Source organism: Manacus vitellinus, unplaced genomic scaffold (assembly GCF_001715985.3).
Source record: "Manacus vitellinus isolate BGI_N305 unplaced genomic scaffold, ASM171598v3 scaffold_46_pilon, whole genome shotgun sequence".
NCBI lineage: Eukaryota > Metazoa > Chordata > Aves > Passeriformes > Pipridae > Manacus > Manacus vitellinus.
Genome location: NW_021940578.1, coordinates 812,260 through 830,773, shown reverse-complemented (window position 1 = coordinate 830,773; position 18,514 = coordinate 812,260). Strand labels below are relative to the sequence as shown.

Below are 18,514 nucleotides of genomic sequence, written 5' to 3'. Positions count from 1 at the left end.
GTCCTCACCGAAGGGAATGCAGAGCTTTGAAGAGGCCATCCAGCACCTCACATGACTTGGCCCGAGGTACCAATCCCCCAAAACAAAGTGGTGATTTTCTCTTCTCCAGGTGGCACAACAAGCCATTTCCTTCCAGGTTTTCTTTACCCTCAACACATCTTAGTGTGACGAACAGCACAGATCCACGTGGATGTTTCAAACCAGTGCAATGTCAGTGAGAAGATTCCTCTTTTCCTTACTTGCCAAAACCTAAGCAGAGGGCTACAACTCATCCAAAGGACTTGAGCCATATATTTTCTTTCACCCAATATAATAATCTCTTTTAAATGATCACGAAATCCTTAATTCTTGAGTTCAACCCAAGGAAAGCTGGAAAAGAACAAAGCCAGCCGTATTTCAAATCCACTGAAGCCCTTCAGCTTTGAGTCTGTTTCACCCCTTATCGTGTTCCTTTAAACAAATGGTCAGCAGCGTTTCTGCCTCTGCACAAGCTCCATCACTCACCCATGGAGCTGGACAACTTTATACGTGAGGGTGCACATCCAAAAGGCTGTTTGCTGGACTCCAGTTCACCTTCAGAAAACAAATCACGTGAACTGTGAAGTTGCTTGTGGAGTAATTGCCCTGTAGTTACATCCAGGTGGGAGACTGGAGACGGTGCCATGTTTGATGAACGTCTCAGTGAGGGACACTCGACCCTGAGTTCCCCCCAGACACGAGCCCCAGGAAACTTCTTCTGCAGCCACAGCCCCAGCTGTTCCCCCAGCCCCAGCACATTTTCTCTTTCCTTCCACGCTCTCTTCACAAAAGGTGTTTTTTTAACTGAATAAGCCCCTCCATCGCCTTGGCTGGTTTCCTCTCGCGGGCCTTTTCAAAGAGCTCGGCGCTACCTGTTTGCCAGCTATTAAATCCCGAGCGCTTGGCTGATGGACAAGCCGATAGCACAGGACACGGCCCAGCTCTGCACAAACCGCCCTTGTTCCACCGCCTTCCTGAGCCAAAACGCAAGAAAATCCCAGCAGGAATCTCCTCTGGCCTCGGGCTCCTCTCCCCTCCCAGCAGAAGGCTAACCTTGTGAATCAGGAGGCTGCTTATAAATAAAAGTATTCAGACTTCTTGGCTGTTGGGGAAGTGCTCTGCTTAATTTAGCCCTGGTATTATGGACGGTGGATTCTCTCCAATGAACTGACAGCTGAAGAACAATTGCGGTGATTTAATTCCACAAATGGATTTTAAATTGGCCTCATGAACTGCAAACCCAGGAAACATTGGACACAGTATCTCGCTACCATCACTCTGAAGTCAGCACTGGGGTCCCCTTGGACTGGGCAAGTCACCCAAGTCCAGACAAGGGCTGTCACACGTGTGTCTCCATCTCAGAAAGAACACCTCGCTTCTGGACCCAAGAAAAGGCTACAGGTGCTTTCCTTTGCTTCCAGAGTCTAAACCCTTCCCATTTTGACTTCCAACGCCTTTGAGTGTTTCACAGTCCCATGTTTCTCCGGGACCATTGCCTCCAGCAAACCCCTCTCTCCCAGCCCTAACACACCCAGAGGCTTCCAGCTGCACAGCTCGGGGAGGCTCTCGGGAGAAATCGGGCCATTAGTCAGTCAAACAACGCCGAGGGCTCGACAAACGCTGTGTAAATGAGGGCAGTGCTGTAAAAGAGACAATAACGGTCCCCTGAAGCGGCGGGTGACAAAGCCATCTCAGCTGGCCCAGAGCACAGACACTAATCACAGCCCTGCCTGCTGACCTTCCCTTTGTGCCAAGCTAGAGGAGATCTGGGCTGGCCGATGCTTCAAAACCCAGACGGGCTAATTAGGAAGGGTCCTGCCCCCCCCCGGCACGGCACAGTTCCCACATCAGAGCCCCCAGAGCCTGAGTGTTGCTGAAACATCCCCTCTGCTGGGAAGCTTCCAGTGAGCGAACGGTGAAGCCGAGCAGCTGATTTGCAGCACGAGATGCAAACAACAACCACCTTCACACCCCCTGTCCCCGGCCGGGCGTCACTGCCACCCCCCACACACAGACCTCGCTCTGCTGTGCTCACCCGGGTCCAGCGGGTCCACCAACACCGGACCTCGGAGCGCTGGGTGGTCCCAGGATCCCCGGGAAGGCCGGGCAGGCTTGGAGCAGAGCCCAGGTTCCCCAGCACCCCCTCCCTCCCAGCAACAAGCCTGCACAGAGAGGTCATTTACGTCCAAGTTCCCAGAAGGGAGCTCCTAAAAGGAGCCTCAGCCCAAACTCCATTTACAACCCTTTGATCTACCAGGGGTGGAAGATAACAAAGGAGTCCAGGACAACTCTGCTGCTTCCTCGGCTCAGGAACAGTCCCTGTGGTCACTGAAATACTGCTCAGCTCAGCCTCTGCTCCATTGTGCTGCAAAGCAAAGCCCACCTGATGGCAGGTGGGCAAGGAGAGGGGATCAGTCTCTCCTGACAGCACCTGACAGGATCAAAAAGCCACCGAGAGCAGGAGGGAACAGAACAGGCGATGAAACCTGGACGGGTACACACGATGGGCCACGGACCTTCCTGCAGGAGCTTGTGCGGCCCCATCCAGGGCTCTGCCTTCACAATGAGGTGATTTAACACAGAGGGTGCACGACTGTTATCCCTGTCAGCAGCTCAGGAGGCCAGGAAGGACAGCATCACACCCCAGCGATGGGGAACCGCCGGCTGCCCAGCCAGGGTAAACACGGGGCTGCTGCTGCTCGGGGCTGGCCAGCAAAAACATCCCATGCTGAAAGGTCTGATAGGAGCCTGGCCAGGACAGGGAGCGTCCTGCCCCTAAGGCAAACACATTTGTGTTTCTTTCCACAAAAGAAAAAGCGATACCATTCGGATCAGACTCAGGTTTCTTGAAGACAAACGACACCACGGAACATGGCTGTGGAGCAGCTTTGCTCACACAGGTATTTTCATGTTCTTTTCACCAAACAGCCTCAACCTGCTCACATCCAGAGTCACTCCAGTGCTCCACAACTCCATCCTGGGGAGCTATTTCTCAAGGAGGTTCCATAATCTCAAATACCAGCATAGTTCCTTTGATAGGTGACAGATGAGGAAAGAATGAACCACTGATGAGGTGTCCTCCCTCCAAGCAGCCTCCAGCCTCCCATCCTGTCACAAAAATCCAGCACAAATGTTGGCTAATGAGCACCAAAGTCACAGAGTGCTTTCAAAAGTGCAAGAGATTATGAGAATCCAGACATTTGTCAGAAAAAAGTATTTACCAAGTAGAATCATTGACAGGGGTCAGTAAGAAATGAAGATGAAGGGAAGGACGAGTTTATGGCTGGGATCTTCCTGTATCCTCACCTTTCTGCCCTTGGTTCTGGTTACTTTGGGATTGAGGAGGTTCAGGCTTTGATAAAATGCTTCTCTCCAGCCCTCATTGGTGGGAAAAGAGCAGCTCCCAGGACTGCTCCAAGTCAGCTCCCCTACCTTCCCATGCCTACCTCTGGTTCCAAAGGAGGATGGAACTGCAGGTCTTGGAAGGAACAGATGGTAAAGATGGATGGTAAAGAAAAAAGCCTTACTATTTAATTTGCTGCTATAAATCAGCATCACCCAAAGATGATGTGAGCAATCACTACTGCTCTGTGCCCTGCAGACTCAGAGGGAGGAGGGGGGACAACCGTGTCTCCCTGCAGCCTGAGGTTCGTGTTCTCCAGCCATTTACACAGCACAGGGAACCTCCCAGCTCTTGGGGGTTGTTTGCTATAGAACATCATGTTCCCAAAACAGAACATCTGTGATTTACCAAACATAGGAAACTCAGTAACATTCAAGAGGGAGTTTGTATATTACACGAAAGTTAATTAAATAAAGTTTAGCAGCCCCAAAACACAGCCTGGCCAAAGACACAACAACGTTCCTTCCCAAGGTGGCAGCTCATTGCCACACTGCCCCGGGCCCAGCTTCATTCCACAGGCTGTGACCCCAGGGTTCCTTTGTTTGACCCAACTTTAATCAGCTTCCTTCTCCGATCCCAGCAGATCCCGCTGCGGATGGCAGCCAGGAATAAAGGCCATTGTACAGCGCGGGGCTGCGTCTCACAGCAAGTCATGATAAGCATTTCCTTTCCAAACATCCAAGCTCCCCAAACACTACAAAAGCCAAGAGCAGATTATTGGCATTTTGTAGATAAAACAATGGCTAAGATAAAACATAAATAAATCAGGGCATCCCTCGCTCTTTATCCTCTCCACTTCCAAACCGGAGGAAGAAGCTGCAAGGCTGCTTACCGTGCTGGCAGTGAGGTCCCTGGAAGCCAGAGGAGCAGTGACAGAGCTGTGAGGATCCCTCTCGGCAGCTTCCACCATTGAGACAAACCCTGTAACCACAGGCAGCTGCAAGGAGGAGGGAGAGGATGATTCCAGCACCCACCGGCAGAAGGGCACGTGCACCAACAAACACCCATCGCTGGTGACATGCCCACAGCCCCAGAGAACAGCTGAACAGTCATAAAACCACTGCTGAACCTGTTTGGGAAGCTTCTTGGTTGACAGTGCAATACTCAATGCACAAAGTCTCCAAATGCAGGAGGAAGGGAAGTCCCTCAGGGAATGTCTCAGGGCTTTTCCTGGAGCGTGGCTAAGTGAGGACCCACAGGAAAACATCGGAAGGGCTCTCGGTGAAACGACGGTTTTCCAGCCAACACGTGGGTAAAACAGCCAGAAAATGACTCGTGCTGAATCACAGCAGATCTTGTGGCAACAAATACAAGCTACTTATTTTGCAATTGGAGGGATCTTCCCAGAAGAAACCCCCAGGAGCTGCTCCCACCTCTCGGCCGGGCTCTCCCGGAGCGCTGGAGACCCCAACGCGGCGTCACCTTCGGGCGGCCCGGAGGGTGACATGGAGCTAAACTGCAAGTAAGCCTGAGCAGCCACATTTCTCTGTTCTCACCCAGCGGAGTGTAAAATGGACACAGAGACAGAGAATGCTCAATTAGGCTTCTGAAATCCACCTTTCCAAATCATCTACATAAATCCACAAGCAAGGTTATGTTTTATCCAGGGAAACTCGTGTTTCTCATAACTCATGAAACGCAGCCCGTGGGTTATATTTCCCACTGGGAAAGGCTGATGTCAAAAGGAGGAACGTTGTGAGCAGGGATGCTGTCACGTGTGCGGTGCTTTGTCGGAGGGTAAGGACGCAGAACAAGCACCCATCTTCCTTTTAAATCCATTTAAAGATTTGGACAATGAAATTTTCTCTCTGTTCACTGGTCTGGATATAGCTGCACTGCCAGCCAACTTCTCTTTTCATCCTTTCTCCCACACCTGCTCTTCTCCTTTCCCTTTTCACTGAACAAGCTGTAACAAACTCCAAGAGTGATGGGAGTGTTGGAATACATCTCACAAAAGCCATGGCAAACTGGATAACATGGAGCAAAGAGCATCACCTGATGACACAGGGCAAGACACACAGTGCTGGTACCTGGTGCAGCAGCTCCCCCCCAGCTCCTTGCTCAGCCCAGGGCTAAGAGAAGCCATGGGGACCAATTCATTCCAGCTGATGCATCCCAGGAAGGAACACACTGCAGTCACCAGTGGTGCCAGGATCGCTGGTGCTCAGGGCCATGGGGTCATTACCAACCGAATGTACAAAGCTGTGATTAAATTACAACCCCTTGCATGATATGGGACCACCTGGAAACAATTCCAGGCTTGCTGGGCCGAGGGTCCCACAGGCACACTGGCTGTGCTGGCTGCAGCTTCTCCCTCCTCTTTTGCAAGTCGGGAGCCCCCCTGGCTTCTCTTCCCATTCCAGCTAAAGCTGTAAGTAATTAGTGACAGAAAAAGCAGGTCTGTGATTACACATTTCATTTTGTGTCATTATAACTGGCACCCCGCACGGCCTTCAAAAATGGCTCCAAAATTCTTGGCACAAAGTACCCCACGCCGGCTCCAAAACACTAATTGTGCACTCAGAGAAAAAGGGATCACAGATGGAAACAAGAGCAAGGACGGGGCTGTGGGGTTTGGGCACATTGGCAGGACGGCTCGTGCACACCAGGAGATAAATCTGCAAAGTTATCAGTTGGCAAAGATAACTCAGAACTTTAAGGCATCCACAGGAAACCCGAGCTGGGAAAGGGCAGGGATTACCTTCACAAAAGGAACCCAAAGCTGGTGGGTGTCAACTTGTCACGCCTGAAAAATCAGTTCCAGCCTCCTGTACATGGAAATGCAATAACCACAGTCCTGAGTTCCCACTATTCTCCTCCCACCATTGAATCCCCCATGCATCAAATATTGGCTCTGTTTTTTCCTACAGGAACACAATTGACTTCCTAATTTCTCCTCTGTGCTAAATCCTGCTCCTGGCTCACACAATGCCTTCCACCAAGCCTGTGCTGGTTGGGGAGGTCGTGTGCTTAAGGAGGTTTTGTGATTAGGGATATTTTGTGAAGGTTTGGATGTGAATGTGACTGTGCCATTCTCCAAATGTGCATGTTTTCCATCAAAACACACTCTTCTTGCCAGGCAGAGCTACGTACCCGTTTCAAGGACCTTTGCTCTATCACTTCTCCTCAACCCAGCTGTCAGAGCACCCTGGGGTCAGGCACAGCCACGGGCACAGGAGCTCCCTGTGGATCCCCCAGCTCCAGCTCGTTCCAAGTCCCCCTCTCACCGAGAGCCAAACTCCCCAAACTTTGCACCTCTGATGCACTGGAGCTGAACCACTCGAGCTGCAGCCTTGGCTCTTTTAAGGACCTGATAATTTTTCAAATCCCCCCTGCAAAAGAGAAGATTATTTATAACACAAAGGTAGCATTGAAGCCCAAACACTCATCTCCCTGAAATAATGAATCGGTGATGAAATGCTGCCTCACAAAGCCAGTTATCTTCTCATCTAACGCTTTTCATGGCCACGTCTCCCTGGGGACTGCAGTGATCCCGTATCAGTCCCGTGCTGGCAGAGCTCTGGACCTTGGGAACTCTCTGCCAAGCGTCCTGCTCAGCCGAGCTGTGACACCTGCACTGCCAACATTTCCCTGCACGGCGGGGCAGGAACAACTTCCCATCTCCAGCTGTGTGCTGAGGTGTTCTGGGGCTGCAGCCTCCAGGTTTTCCCAGCTCTAGTCATGGCAGAAGGACTTGTCTTCTCTTTCAGTCCTTTCCTTCAGGCCTCATCACCATAAGACAGAATGGACTGTGTGGTTAAACTGCAGAGCGGTTTGTTTTTTTTTTCTCTCCAGATTCTTCACCTTAATCACCTAAAAAAGACTTTTGAGGGGGTCCCAGCAAAGCCCAGCCTGGACCCAGAGTGCACGACTCGCCAGCAGCTCAGCGAGACCCGAAGCACAACAATGGAAAATATTAGAAGCAGTTTCAGCGACACAAATCAGGGGTTAGAAGACAGGGGTGTTATTCTTGGCAGTGCCCCAGATTTCCTGAATGAGCCGGACAATCCCCTGCTCTGTGCTTCAGGCTGGCACATTCCGAGTGGAAATCATAATAACCTACTTCCCAGCCCGGGGGGGGGCTGTGGCTCTCCCCCTCTGTGCCCCCCAGGCCTCCTGCAAATGAGCTCCTAATTCAGAGCGACAGAGTTTAATGCAATGAAATTTGGGAAAAGGGCGATGACACTGTTCAGGGAAACAGGAAAGAAAGGATAAATTACAGAAAGCACCACTGCCTTCTGCTCAAAGGCCAGGGAATGTCCCTAGCAAGGATTTAGTGAGGCGGGATTCTTGGGAAGTTGGAGACATGAGACTGATTTGAAAGGAGGAGTGAAGGAGAAAAGCATTTCTGCATACCTGCAGTGTCTGGACTCCCCGAGGTACAACCCCCCGTGGGCAGAGATGGGCTGGTGAGTTCCCCAGGGGAGCACGTGGGGGACCTTGAACCAAGGCTGGGCTGGATGGAGGCGAGGGGTTCAGAAGTTCAGTCCCAGCACTCCCAGCTGCACTCCCAGCCCCAGCAGCAGCCCCTGTTCCCTGCAGGAGTGCGTGGTCAGGGCAGAGCCCTGCCCCTCCTGCACAGCTCACAGACCACCACACTGCAACCGTGGCCAGGTCACCTCCACCAAATCCACAATGGTCTCCCCTTCAGCCCCTGCCCAGCTCTCCCGGGAGCCCTCCTGCCTCTCCAGGTCCCCTCTGGAGGTGGCAGGGGCTGGCCCAGAGCTCAGGCACTGCCTGGGGCTGAACTCCAGCTCCTCCACACACATCAGCAGTTACAGACTCAGGGGGACTCTTCTCAACATCTTGAGCTGAAAGTGGAGATCACAGGGATTACCAGACACACAGCCCCCTCGTCCTAATCACCAAGAGCTTTACCTGTGTTATTGAACCCAGGTGGAATTTAAGTAGCATCTCAGAGGCCACTTGAAACCAAGCAGCTTAATCTGAAAGGTAAACTATCAGCAATCAGGCAGGGAAAGAACCTGATGCCATCCTAAAAATGCAAAGGGTGCCTTGACTTCTGACCTTCCTCATTCCCAAACAGATGAATGCTCCAGGACAGAGGGCAATGGAAGGCAACAAGCCCTCACCCTTCTGCTACCAGCAGAAAAGACAGGACAAAACACAGAACTCAGCCAGACTGGGGGCCTTTGTGAGATTTGTTTCTGTGAATTTTTCCATCTCTCTCCAAGCCATCTGCTCCCAGCAGAGCCCACACACTCCCAGTACTGCCCTCACAGCTCCACACTGGCCATTGCCTGACCTGTAAGTGCTTAGAGACTTAAACCTGCACGTGAGGAAGAGAAAGGCACCCTGGTTTTGCTACAACCTCCAACCTAGGCTGAGTACACCCAGTGTTTGTTCCCTTCTTCCAGGCACTGGGGTAGCTCTGAGAGCCCAAACAACTCACCTGAGCTGGTACCCACGAGGGTGCTGGGATTCCCATCTCACAAAGGTATTTAACATCCCCCTCAGTGTCAGACACTGTCATGTTGCACATGAGCCTGCAGTGCTGAAAATTTCCCCTCACATGGGTTGGGTTTTTTTATTTTTAAGGAAAGTTGGTGACCAGCCCAGCATTTGGAGCAAAGAGAGCCCTGCAGTGAGGAGATGCTGAAGAGCAAGATAAGATGTCCTCACTGGAAAGATTCCACTGCATGGTGGCAACAGCTCTAATTAAACTGTCAGCAGTGATGCCCTTCCCCTCCTCAGCACTCCTGGAACACGACCAGTGATCTCTGGAGGCAGATAGGAAGGGCCACAAATCCCACTGACATGTTTTGGCACAATAGCTTTGTGGCATTCAGCAGAGCCACAGCAGCAAGTGCAGGCTGACTCCAGGCACACAAACCAGAAAATCCTGTGTCGTACAGAGCGCCCTGGCCCTGTGCCCCTGCCTCAGCACCTCACCAATATTTACTGACAGTCCCCTGACAGACCTTCCCACACCCTCCCCTGCTCCAGGAGAACATGCTTGTGCCGAGGCCAGAGCCACCAGCAGGAAAAGTCATCACAGCCCTGCAAACCAAGAGCCAGGAGCTCCCTGGGACGAGGGTTTAGTTACACAGAGCCCAGACACGTTTCCCAGGACAGTCTGTGGGTCAGGACAGAAATCCCAGCTTGGGGCACCAGCCACCCCACCAGGGCCAGGCAGAGCTGTCCTGGTTTGATCCACTCCAAGCCCCCCAGCAGCCATTCCTGCAGAACTTTTTGAGCTGGTGTCACTCTGCCTTTGGGGCTGACTGTCCCTTTCCTCTTTACTGCAGCCCAGCCCAGGAGAACCATTCCCAGCCCAAATGATGAGAAGGATGAGTTCAGAGCGTGCCCTGAGCAGCTTTATTTCCTTTTCTCTGCTTCCTTCCTGCATGGAATTACTCACTTCCTTGGCAGAAAAAATCATTACAGAAGGTGCTTTTCTGAGTTCAGTTGAGGTTATTATCTGCTCACTGACAGGGAGTTATAAGGCACCCCTGGAGCTTCCTCTACCCAGTGCACTGCTCTCCTTTGCTCCAGGCTTTGGAATAGGAAGAATAAAGACTGGTTGCTTGACACACCTTTTTTTCCCCTTTTTTTTGTAAACCTTTGGTTCAAGCATCAAAGCACAGGGAAGGTACAGATGGCCTCTGCACAGAACAAAAGGCAACCAGCTGTGGGAGACATTTTCCTGTATTGGAGGTCAATCCCAATGCCCATGGCTGGCTCTCATTCCCCTGATGGCAGTGCAGGTCAGATCCCAAATGCTTTGCTGGTTCTCCAGCCTATCACTTAGATCTAAAGTTGCCCTTCTGTAGGGGGGGTAGAGAGCACCTCCAAAGTCTAAATCAGAGAAGAATTAGGCACCAAGGCAGAGAACTCATCCCACAGCACCAGGAGCTTGTGTGGCTCTGCAGGGGGGTGACATTTGGTTCTACACATAAGCTCAGACAAACCTTTGCTCGACTCAAGGGAAGGGTTTTCTTTGCTCTCCACATCTCGAAAGCACAGTTTGCAGTTAAATGGTTCCCCAGCTGGATGTGGCCCCAGGGTCTGGGAGCAGCAGAGCAGCTGCCTCCCGTGTCAGGCAGGGAAGTCTGGAGGGGAATGGGGAATGTGGGGCCCATGGGGACAAAACTGCCTCTGTCTCCTGCAACAACAGCATAAAATCATCTTATAGACTAATATTTGCACATCCACAGCCTGACTCATGTGCAAACCTAAATACATATCACAGCTTCCCACACAGCTGGGATGGAGACACTTCCATGCCTGCTTGGCAGAGAACTGCACTAGAAGAGAGCAGGAATCCAGCCACAGGATCCCAAAGTCTCAAGTTCTGGGTCTCCGCTCCAGACCCAACAAGTGCCACCCCCCCATGGCTGTGTGCTCTCTCCCCTGAGGCTGATGCTGCAACATCCCTTGCTGGATCCCACCGTCCTGACCCCAGGATTGCCCTTTGGATATGGGAGGAAGCAGGTATGGGGTGGATGCAGAGATCCAAAACCTCTCACAGGGGCAGCTCAAACTCAGTCTTAAAACAACAGACCCAGCCCCCAACACACACACACCTTCCCACAGGAGTTTCCAGAGTTTCTGCCAGTTTGAAACACCAGTTGGGGCTTGATTTTAAACATTTAGTAGCATTTGGTAAGTGGATAAATGACTGGGACCCTGAAACCCTCTCACGCTGCAACGTGGAAATTCTCCAAAAACAGAAAGCAACACATGGCGCTTCCCGGGAAGCCAGAGCAGAATCCTTCTGATGCACAGGTAAAGGAAACAAAAATAATCATAATAACAATATTAATAATTTTTTAAAAAAGGATTAAAAAAGGCAAAACAGTTCTCTTTAAAGACATTTAAAGACACTTTTACTGCAGGCCCAGGAACTGAAACGAGCACCCTCAGCCAAAAGACTCTGCCGTGAGCAGCGCGACACTTACGGTGCAGACACCCGTCCTCCCCGGCCAGCTGGGACCACCCCGGGCAGCACCTGTACGTGGTGTGGGATCTCAGCTGGTACAGCTGCCTGTAGCCTGTGTAGTACAGCACCCTGGAACACAAGAGAGAGACACCCAGCAGGGTCAGCTCCTGCTGCACAAGGAACTGTGAAAACAGAGCTGGTTACTCTAAATGTGGAGGCAAAGACAACGAGGAACTGTGTTTAAAACGTGCTGATATTGTTTTCCACCTGGTCTGGACACAATCACTGATGCTAAGAAAATACTCCTAATTTACTCTAATTGGGAACACAAGAGATGAGAGCCCAGGTCCCCATAACACCCTGGATTCTCTTCTTCTCCTCTAAGCTATTTCACAGCTCTGAGATCCCCCTCTTCCCTTCACAAAGGAAATGTAAATTTTAAGAACAACAGGTATTTCAGCTTTAGTGAGCAGGAGCAGGTGTCTCCAAGGGTCTGGTGAGCTAAAAAATCACCAGAATCCTGATGGCAACACCAAGCTCCTCCAAAAGCTGTGTTGTACACAGCAAGGCTCCACAGCTTGGCAGGGGATGCTGAGGATCCCTTTAACTACTCCAAGTAGTTCCCTCCAGGGTGGGAGCTGAGGGAGTAAAGCAGGGACTCATCTGAAGTGTAAATAAATAAAAGCGACACGTTTTTTCCCGGAAATTTGATGTTGTGTGTTTGTGAGAATTGAAACACAGATAAAACTTTTGAAGCTGATTTTTGCGAGGCTCCGTTGGCAGAACATGAAACTGCTCCACCAAAGCAAGTCAGGCAAACAACAACAAATATTTGGCACAGCAGATGTGTTGTGCATGTCCACTGAAAATATTTATCCTAACTCAGTCGAGTTGTTTGATTTCATCTGAATGTCTCTCTACAAAAAAAAAACAAGTAACGGTGAACCATTAATTCCCAGGAAGGAAACCTTTGGACTCCTCTGTGCCAATCAGCACGGGGAAGAACAGCTGAGAAAAATAAGAGCAGATTCCAATATTTCTTTTTGTATGAGCTGTTAGCACATTATGAAGGAAATAGTTGTGTTCCAGAAGAAGCTGAGAAAGCAATTTACAGGCACCAGGTTCCAATGCATCAGGATCCTCCTGGTACCAGGAGCTCTGTCCAGCCCAGCCTGGGGAAGACAGGGGGCTGTGGAAGGAGAAGGGTAGATGGTGGGTGCAGGGTGGTGTGAACATAACAAGGAGGCTCAGAAATGGGGAGGGAAAGGTAGAAATAGTGAGGTAGGACAGCTCAGGGCTGATCCTGGGCTCCCTGTGCCCCAGCAGCCCCTGGGCAGTGTCACCCCCACAGCCCGGGTGGCTCCGTTGGACACTTCAGACCCTTCCACCAGTGCAGGGTTCTCAGGAAAGGCAAATATTGTGACAGCCTCGGTGCCTGTGGGTATCTGGGTGCTGCAGACGGGAAAGAGCCACACAGGAGATACTTTATCTTCAGAGTTTCTGTTTTCTTTTGTGTTCTAAGGAGCCCCTGGCACAGAAAATGTGGAATGAGCCAGAACTAATGGAACCCAGGAAATCCTGCTGTGTCCTGCTGCTGGAAAATCCCCTTCCAGCCCCTCTGGGGTATCACTGTCACTCCTCCAGGTTTGGTTACAGAGCTCTGAGCAAAGCTACCTGCTGTCATCACTCATTGGGAAGCTGCACACCGGGAGCAAACCCATCCCTTCCCCGGGAAGGTGGAGCAGAGCAGGTTGAGGATGCTCCGTTCGGCTGCCATGGAGCGGGTGCTGGTTTTCCCAGTCACCTCCAGGAACTCAAAGGTACCGAGGCCGATTTCAGGCCAGATCCTGAAGCTGTGAATGCACTTCCTGAGCCTCGTGCTTCCAGAGCCAGGTCCAACTGGAGCAGCTCCAGAGGGTGAGACGGAGGCTCCCCAGAGTCCCCGTGAGCGCCACTGCCCTCGAGTGCTCGGCACAGGGGAGCTTGGCAGGAGAGCTCCCAGCTATTGGAACAGGTTTGCTGCAGTGGGAACTCCCAGAGGTTTAGAGTGAGGGGACCTGGGACAAAATGCCACCTGAGGAACGTTCTGCTCTCACAGCTCCTGGGGTGAAATATCTCACAGGCTTCTCCTCTGCGTTTTCATCAGGAACAGAGTTTTAGCACTGGGCTGTTCTGATATTTAGAATGCAGCAGAACAGAAAGTTATTTCATTTCAGTCTCTTGATTTATGATGTCAAAACCATCCATTAAAGAGCTGAAGGGACAGCTGGGGCTGAAGGGTTCCCAGCCTTTGAAGTAGAAGCAGACAGGGCACCCATCCTTTCAAAGCCTTCCCTTAAAACACAGCCAAAAACCAGACTCTGTTTGCTCCTTTGTTACCAGGACACGGATCTCATCGCCAGGGTAATTACTGGCAATTACAGGTTAGGAGGAATTCCTAAAGTCAAGACTTAAAAGCTGTCTCGAGTCCAAGATGTTTCTTTGAGATGACAACTATCATTATTCTGTAAAGGCTCGTAGGTGCCTAATGAGGCCGGAAAAGCAGGTGGAGGACGGAAGCAGCTTGGGCATGTTGTAGTTTGGCTGCTGGGTAGGGAAGAAAAGTGCATTATTTGCACTGTCACACGTGTTCAGAGCCCTCCTTCCTCAGGCTGGGCTCCCAGCTCTGGACAGCTGGAACTCAAGGGATACTACGAGGACATTCAAACTCTGCTCGCCTGTGCCAGTCCAACTCCACTGAGCTCTACACTCTTCTCACGTGGGCCTGAGCATGGTCCAGCTCATGGAGTGAAAGGAAGGTGGTGATGCTGCAGCAAATCCTGCTGAGTGCCACCCCACCAGTCCCTGTCCTCCACCCCATTGCCAGCACCACAGCCACACTTACAGTTATTTTTAGACAAGAGCCCTCCTGCCACCAGCCCTGTGAGACAAGAGGCACCAAGATGCTTTGAAGCATCTAAAGACACAGGAATAACACACGTGATGTGAACAGGTCATTTCCTTACCACAGCTGGATCACAGGAAGCAGGTGTCGTACGTCGTGGGAAGGCGGGAAATGGCCCACCACGAGGACGAGGTTTCTTCAGGACACAGGCACCTTTCCTTCAGGAATTCCTTGACAGCTTAAAAACTCTGTGTCGTGGATGTGCCAGGCGGGATCAGACACCACCAAGCTCACTTCCCCGCTGCTGCTGGGGAGCAGGAGCCACCTTTCAGCCCCCAGGGAGGGACCCCCGTGGAAGGCAGAGCACCTACCTGCGCTCGTAGCCCGTGCACCAGCGCCGGCCCCCGCAGTCCTGCTTCCACACCTTGATGGCGCGGGTCAGCGCCTGCACGCACGGCTGCTGCTGCCCCACCACCAACAGCTCCTGCTCCGCGCAGACGTTCGGCCTGGGACACAGAGACGGGGGTACAGGGGGCTGGGAGGGTTTGGGGTGCACAGAGGGGGCTGGGGTGTCCAGGGGCGCAGCAGTGCTCCCGCTGCCCCAACAGGCTCCTGCCGTGGGCAACTGCACTTCCTGCTGACGGGGCAGGAAGGTCTTGGGCAGCCCCCAGCATCTGCCTCCTCAATTAGTTAAATCACTGCAGGGAAAAGAAATCGTGCCAGGTCAGCCAGCCACAGTGGTGGTTTCTCACTCATTCAGAACTAAGACTAATTCCAGCAAATAAAAGGAATATATACAATGCAGTAAGGAAATAAGGGAAATACCACTTGCACTTTGTTTCTTCTCTAATCCTAACTCTTTCTCCCAGCAGAAGTCAGTGGTTTTAACTAAGAATAAAGAGGGAGACATTTATCCCTGACTCTATAAGCCACGAGCCACACAGCATTTGGGGCTGCTTCTGCTGCTTCCAATTCCACCAAAGGGACCCAGAGTTTTCACAAAGATACTTTCTATAAAGGAAGTGAAAGGAAATAATTTTGACGTGGTGAAGCTCAATCACAGCTAGCATCCGACTGCTCCGGGTGCTCCACTCCAACTGCAGCCCGTTGGCACAGGGTTCAGCTCCAGGGCCTCGTCCAAGGAGTCCTGAGAGCAACTGTCAGGGCAGGAGCACAAAACCCCTGATGCAGGGAGAAAAAGCAGCTTCTTGGAAAACGTTTATCTGCTAAAGGACCCCTTTTACTGGAGAACTAAACCCTCAGGGAGGGCGGGTTGGAGTCAGTGCCCCACACCACACCGGCTCCATGGACAAAGGGAATTAGAGCGATCCCCTGGCTCTGAGAGACCATCTTCTGGCAGGAGGCCAAATTTGCAAGGAAGTTTTCCAAAGCAGCCAAATGATTAACACCAAACTGTAACTGTAAAATGTAATTAAAAAGAGCAGCCTACGTGCTGCTGGAGCAACAGCAGCGGGTGGGGAGGAACGTGGAATAAGAAAGATCCGTGAAGTGCCATAAAAACAGCCCATCTGGGAAGAAAGGGCAAACTATTCAGAGAAGAATCACCTCTTTCAGAGAAGAATCACCTCTTTCACTCCCACAACAGCAGCATTTCAGTTAAACCTGGGAGTTTACAAGCAAAGATTATCAAGGTTTTCGATATTCTATTCCCTTTTTTGCACATCTGGTAGTAAATAAAGAAACCCACAACAGCCCCTGCTCCCCTTCACTCTCTGCTCCTCGCTTCTTCCTTGATTTGAAAACACTGTATTTGGCTCCTGCTTTTCAGTTCCCTGCCCGATAAAACCCCTCCGGAACTCGTTCCTTCCTACTCACATGTGGGGCTGCAGTTTGCTCCCAGAAGCCAGCGGAGATATTCGCAGGGCCAGGATGAACGACAGTGCCACCGCAGGAAACTCCATCGCAGCCGCTGCTCTCCCTCCAGGTGCTCCTAGCGGGTGCCCAGGGAATCCCAGAGCCTCCCCCAGCACAGCTCCGCCAGTTCCTCCTCCTCGCGGGCAGACGATCCTGCTGCCTCCTGCTCCCAGCTTGCCGGTGTCTCTCCTTGGAAAGGACAAAGCTACCGGAGCACAGGGGAGTTCTCGCGGCGGGAAAGCGGATTTATCATTCCTGGATGCTTCCTCCCTCTTGGGTTCATTCAGCGAGTTTCTTCAGCCCATGGGAAGTGATCACAGTGCAGGTTGCTGCTGGGTTTTCCCCCAAACCAAACCTGGCTTCTCATGCTCATTTGCTCGCAGTGAAATGCACTGAAGTAACTTTTCCTTCTGGGATTTGCTTCCTGACAAAGCCCAGAGATCTGGGGGCTCACAAGACCTGGGCTGTGTCCAGCAGCACAGCCCCATGTGGGCTGAGCTGCTCCGGAGCTGAGATCCCCTTCCCAAGGCACTCTGGAAAACAGCACTTGGCAAGAGGAAAGAAGAAGGACGGGAGCTCTCCTGGCAGGAGAATCCCCCTTCTCAGGGGCTTTCCCCAAAGCACACGGGGTGCTCCTTCACTCCATCCGCAGAGGGGGAGGCATCCTCCTGCCGCAGCTCCCACCCTCCTCCGCAGCCGGGAGCGAGCAGCTCCGCGGGCACGAACACACGCACCGGAGCAGCTTCCCTGCAGTTCACGGGAGTCACAAAACTTCCCCCTGCCTCTCCAGGTCCAGCTCCTTTCCCTCACATGCTCTCCTGCCTCTTTGCTCGCTGTCAGTCAGAAATCCCTCCCACCAGCGGTGCCCAGCCCCGAGCAGGGGAGGGGGCGGCCCTGCACACGGGGATGGAGCAGCGATGCTTCGGGTCTGCTCCTCCACAGGCAGCTCTTTGCACTTCCCAGGGCCAGCTCCGGACACACCACCTTCCCAGCAGCTCTAAAAACACCCAAAGAGAGATTCAATCTTTCCTAAGCACTCCAACAGATAAGTAAATTGATCACTTCCCAAGGAAATTCTGCTGACAGGGACAGCTCCAGCTGCACAGCGGGATGGGGAGGAGAGCAGAGTAGAGATGCTGCACTGAACTCTCCAGCCTCAAGAACCTGCCAGGAAACCCTTCCCAAGGGCGAGGAGGAACCAGAGCAGAAGCTGGGGCACTCCAGGGCACTCCTGGCTTCTGGCAGGTGCTGATTTCCCCCAGAGAAGCAGGATAAGAAGGTTTGGATAGCTTCACAGACATATTTTGCCACTGAAGGACAACCATTAATCAAGACTAAAGTCCCCAAGGGCCATGCCCATAATCTGGTGGCTCTTGGAAGAAACCCAGGCAGCTGCTTCTTACACCAGAACCCTCCCAAGGTCAAAGCAGTGCCATAAATCCCACAGGTCAAAGAAAAGAGCAGGTGAGGAGGCTTAATGCTTCCACTTAGCAGTAAAATATCTGCCAAGCCTAACGGATGGGAAGAAAACACCCTTCATTCTTCCTTGGGAAGAAAGGCAGCTACATAAAGATGTTTTATAACAACAGAGAGAGCTCCAGGATATAATAAATCCAAGCCTCTGTTTTCCTGTCCAGCATTTAAAAGTTAGGACTTTTCCAACAGTAGGAAACAGGCTGCTGCTCCCAGTTAGACTTCCAGGGATCCCTCTCAATGGGCAGGGGCTGGGCAGAGCCGGGAGTCGAGCTCCCTCTCCAGGACACGGCTCGGGGCCAGGAATGGGGATGGATCAGTCCAGCCACAGCTCCCACACTGTCTCAGGTGACAAGCCTGGCTGCCACACGGACAGGACACAACTCCCTGCAGGGTCCTGGCTGGCCTGGCATGGTGACCCTCCCAGCCACAGCCACCCCAGCAGGCTGCCAGTGGGGAGAAGGGGAAGCTCCTCTGGGAAAAGCTGCGCTTTGAGCACAGCACGAGGAGCGACCAAGCATAAAGTCAGCTCTGCAGTTCTTGTAAAGTCTCTTTAAAGACAGCAGCAAGGTTTCCCACCTAAACAGGCCCATGTGAGCAAGGGCTGCAGAGAACACAGCAGGGAATTCGTGGGACACATGTGAAAGTCAGATATCTGAAACCCAACCCCATCTGTGAAGTCAATTTGGTATGTTTTCAATCTTATATCATTTCCCAGCACAGCCGCCTGCCAAGGATGTCATCCTCTGGCTCTGGGTACAACAGCACTGACAGTGGTCCAAGATCTGATATAGTTCCATAAACAGTGATGATAATATCTGCAGTCATGCCAGAGCCCACAGAAACCCAAACATCAGCATGCCCTTCATTCCCAGCGTTATTTAATCTTCGCTATCAAGCGTGCTGGGTGTGATATGGGTGTCGGGGCTCTCAAATCACAGTCCTGTCCCCAGACCTG

General features: G+C 52.0%; 1 protein-coding gene across 1 annotated transcript in view; it reads right to left on the bottom strand.

Moving 5' to 3' along the window:
- The window catches only part of MEGF6 (multiple EGF like domains 6), a 70,538-nt gene extending 54,408 nt beyond the window's left edge, over nucleotides 1-16,130 (bottom strand). The window contains exons 1-4 of the mRNA XM_029962373.1: nucleotides 16,045-16,130; nucleotides 14,580-14,714; nucleotides 11,344-11,453; nucleotides 4,254-4,358 (exon numbers count right to left, since the gene is read on the bottom strand). Of these exons, the coding sequence (XP_029818233.1) occupies nucleotides 4,254-4,358; nucleotides 11,344-11,453; nucleotides 14,580-14,714; nucleotides 16,045-16,130 (436 nt within the window). The remainder of the gene's footprint in view (nucleotides 1-4,253; nucleotides 4,359-11,343; nucleotides 11,454-14,579; nucleotides 14,715-16,044) is intronic.
- Between the last annotated feature and the right edge of the window lie 2,384 nt (nucleotides 16,131-18,514).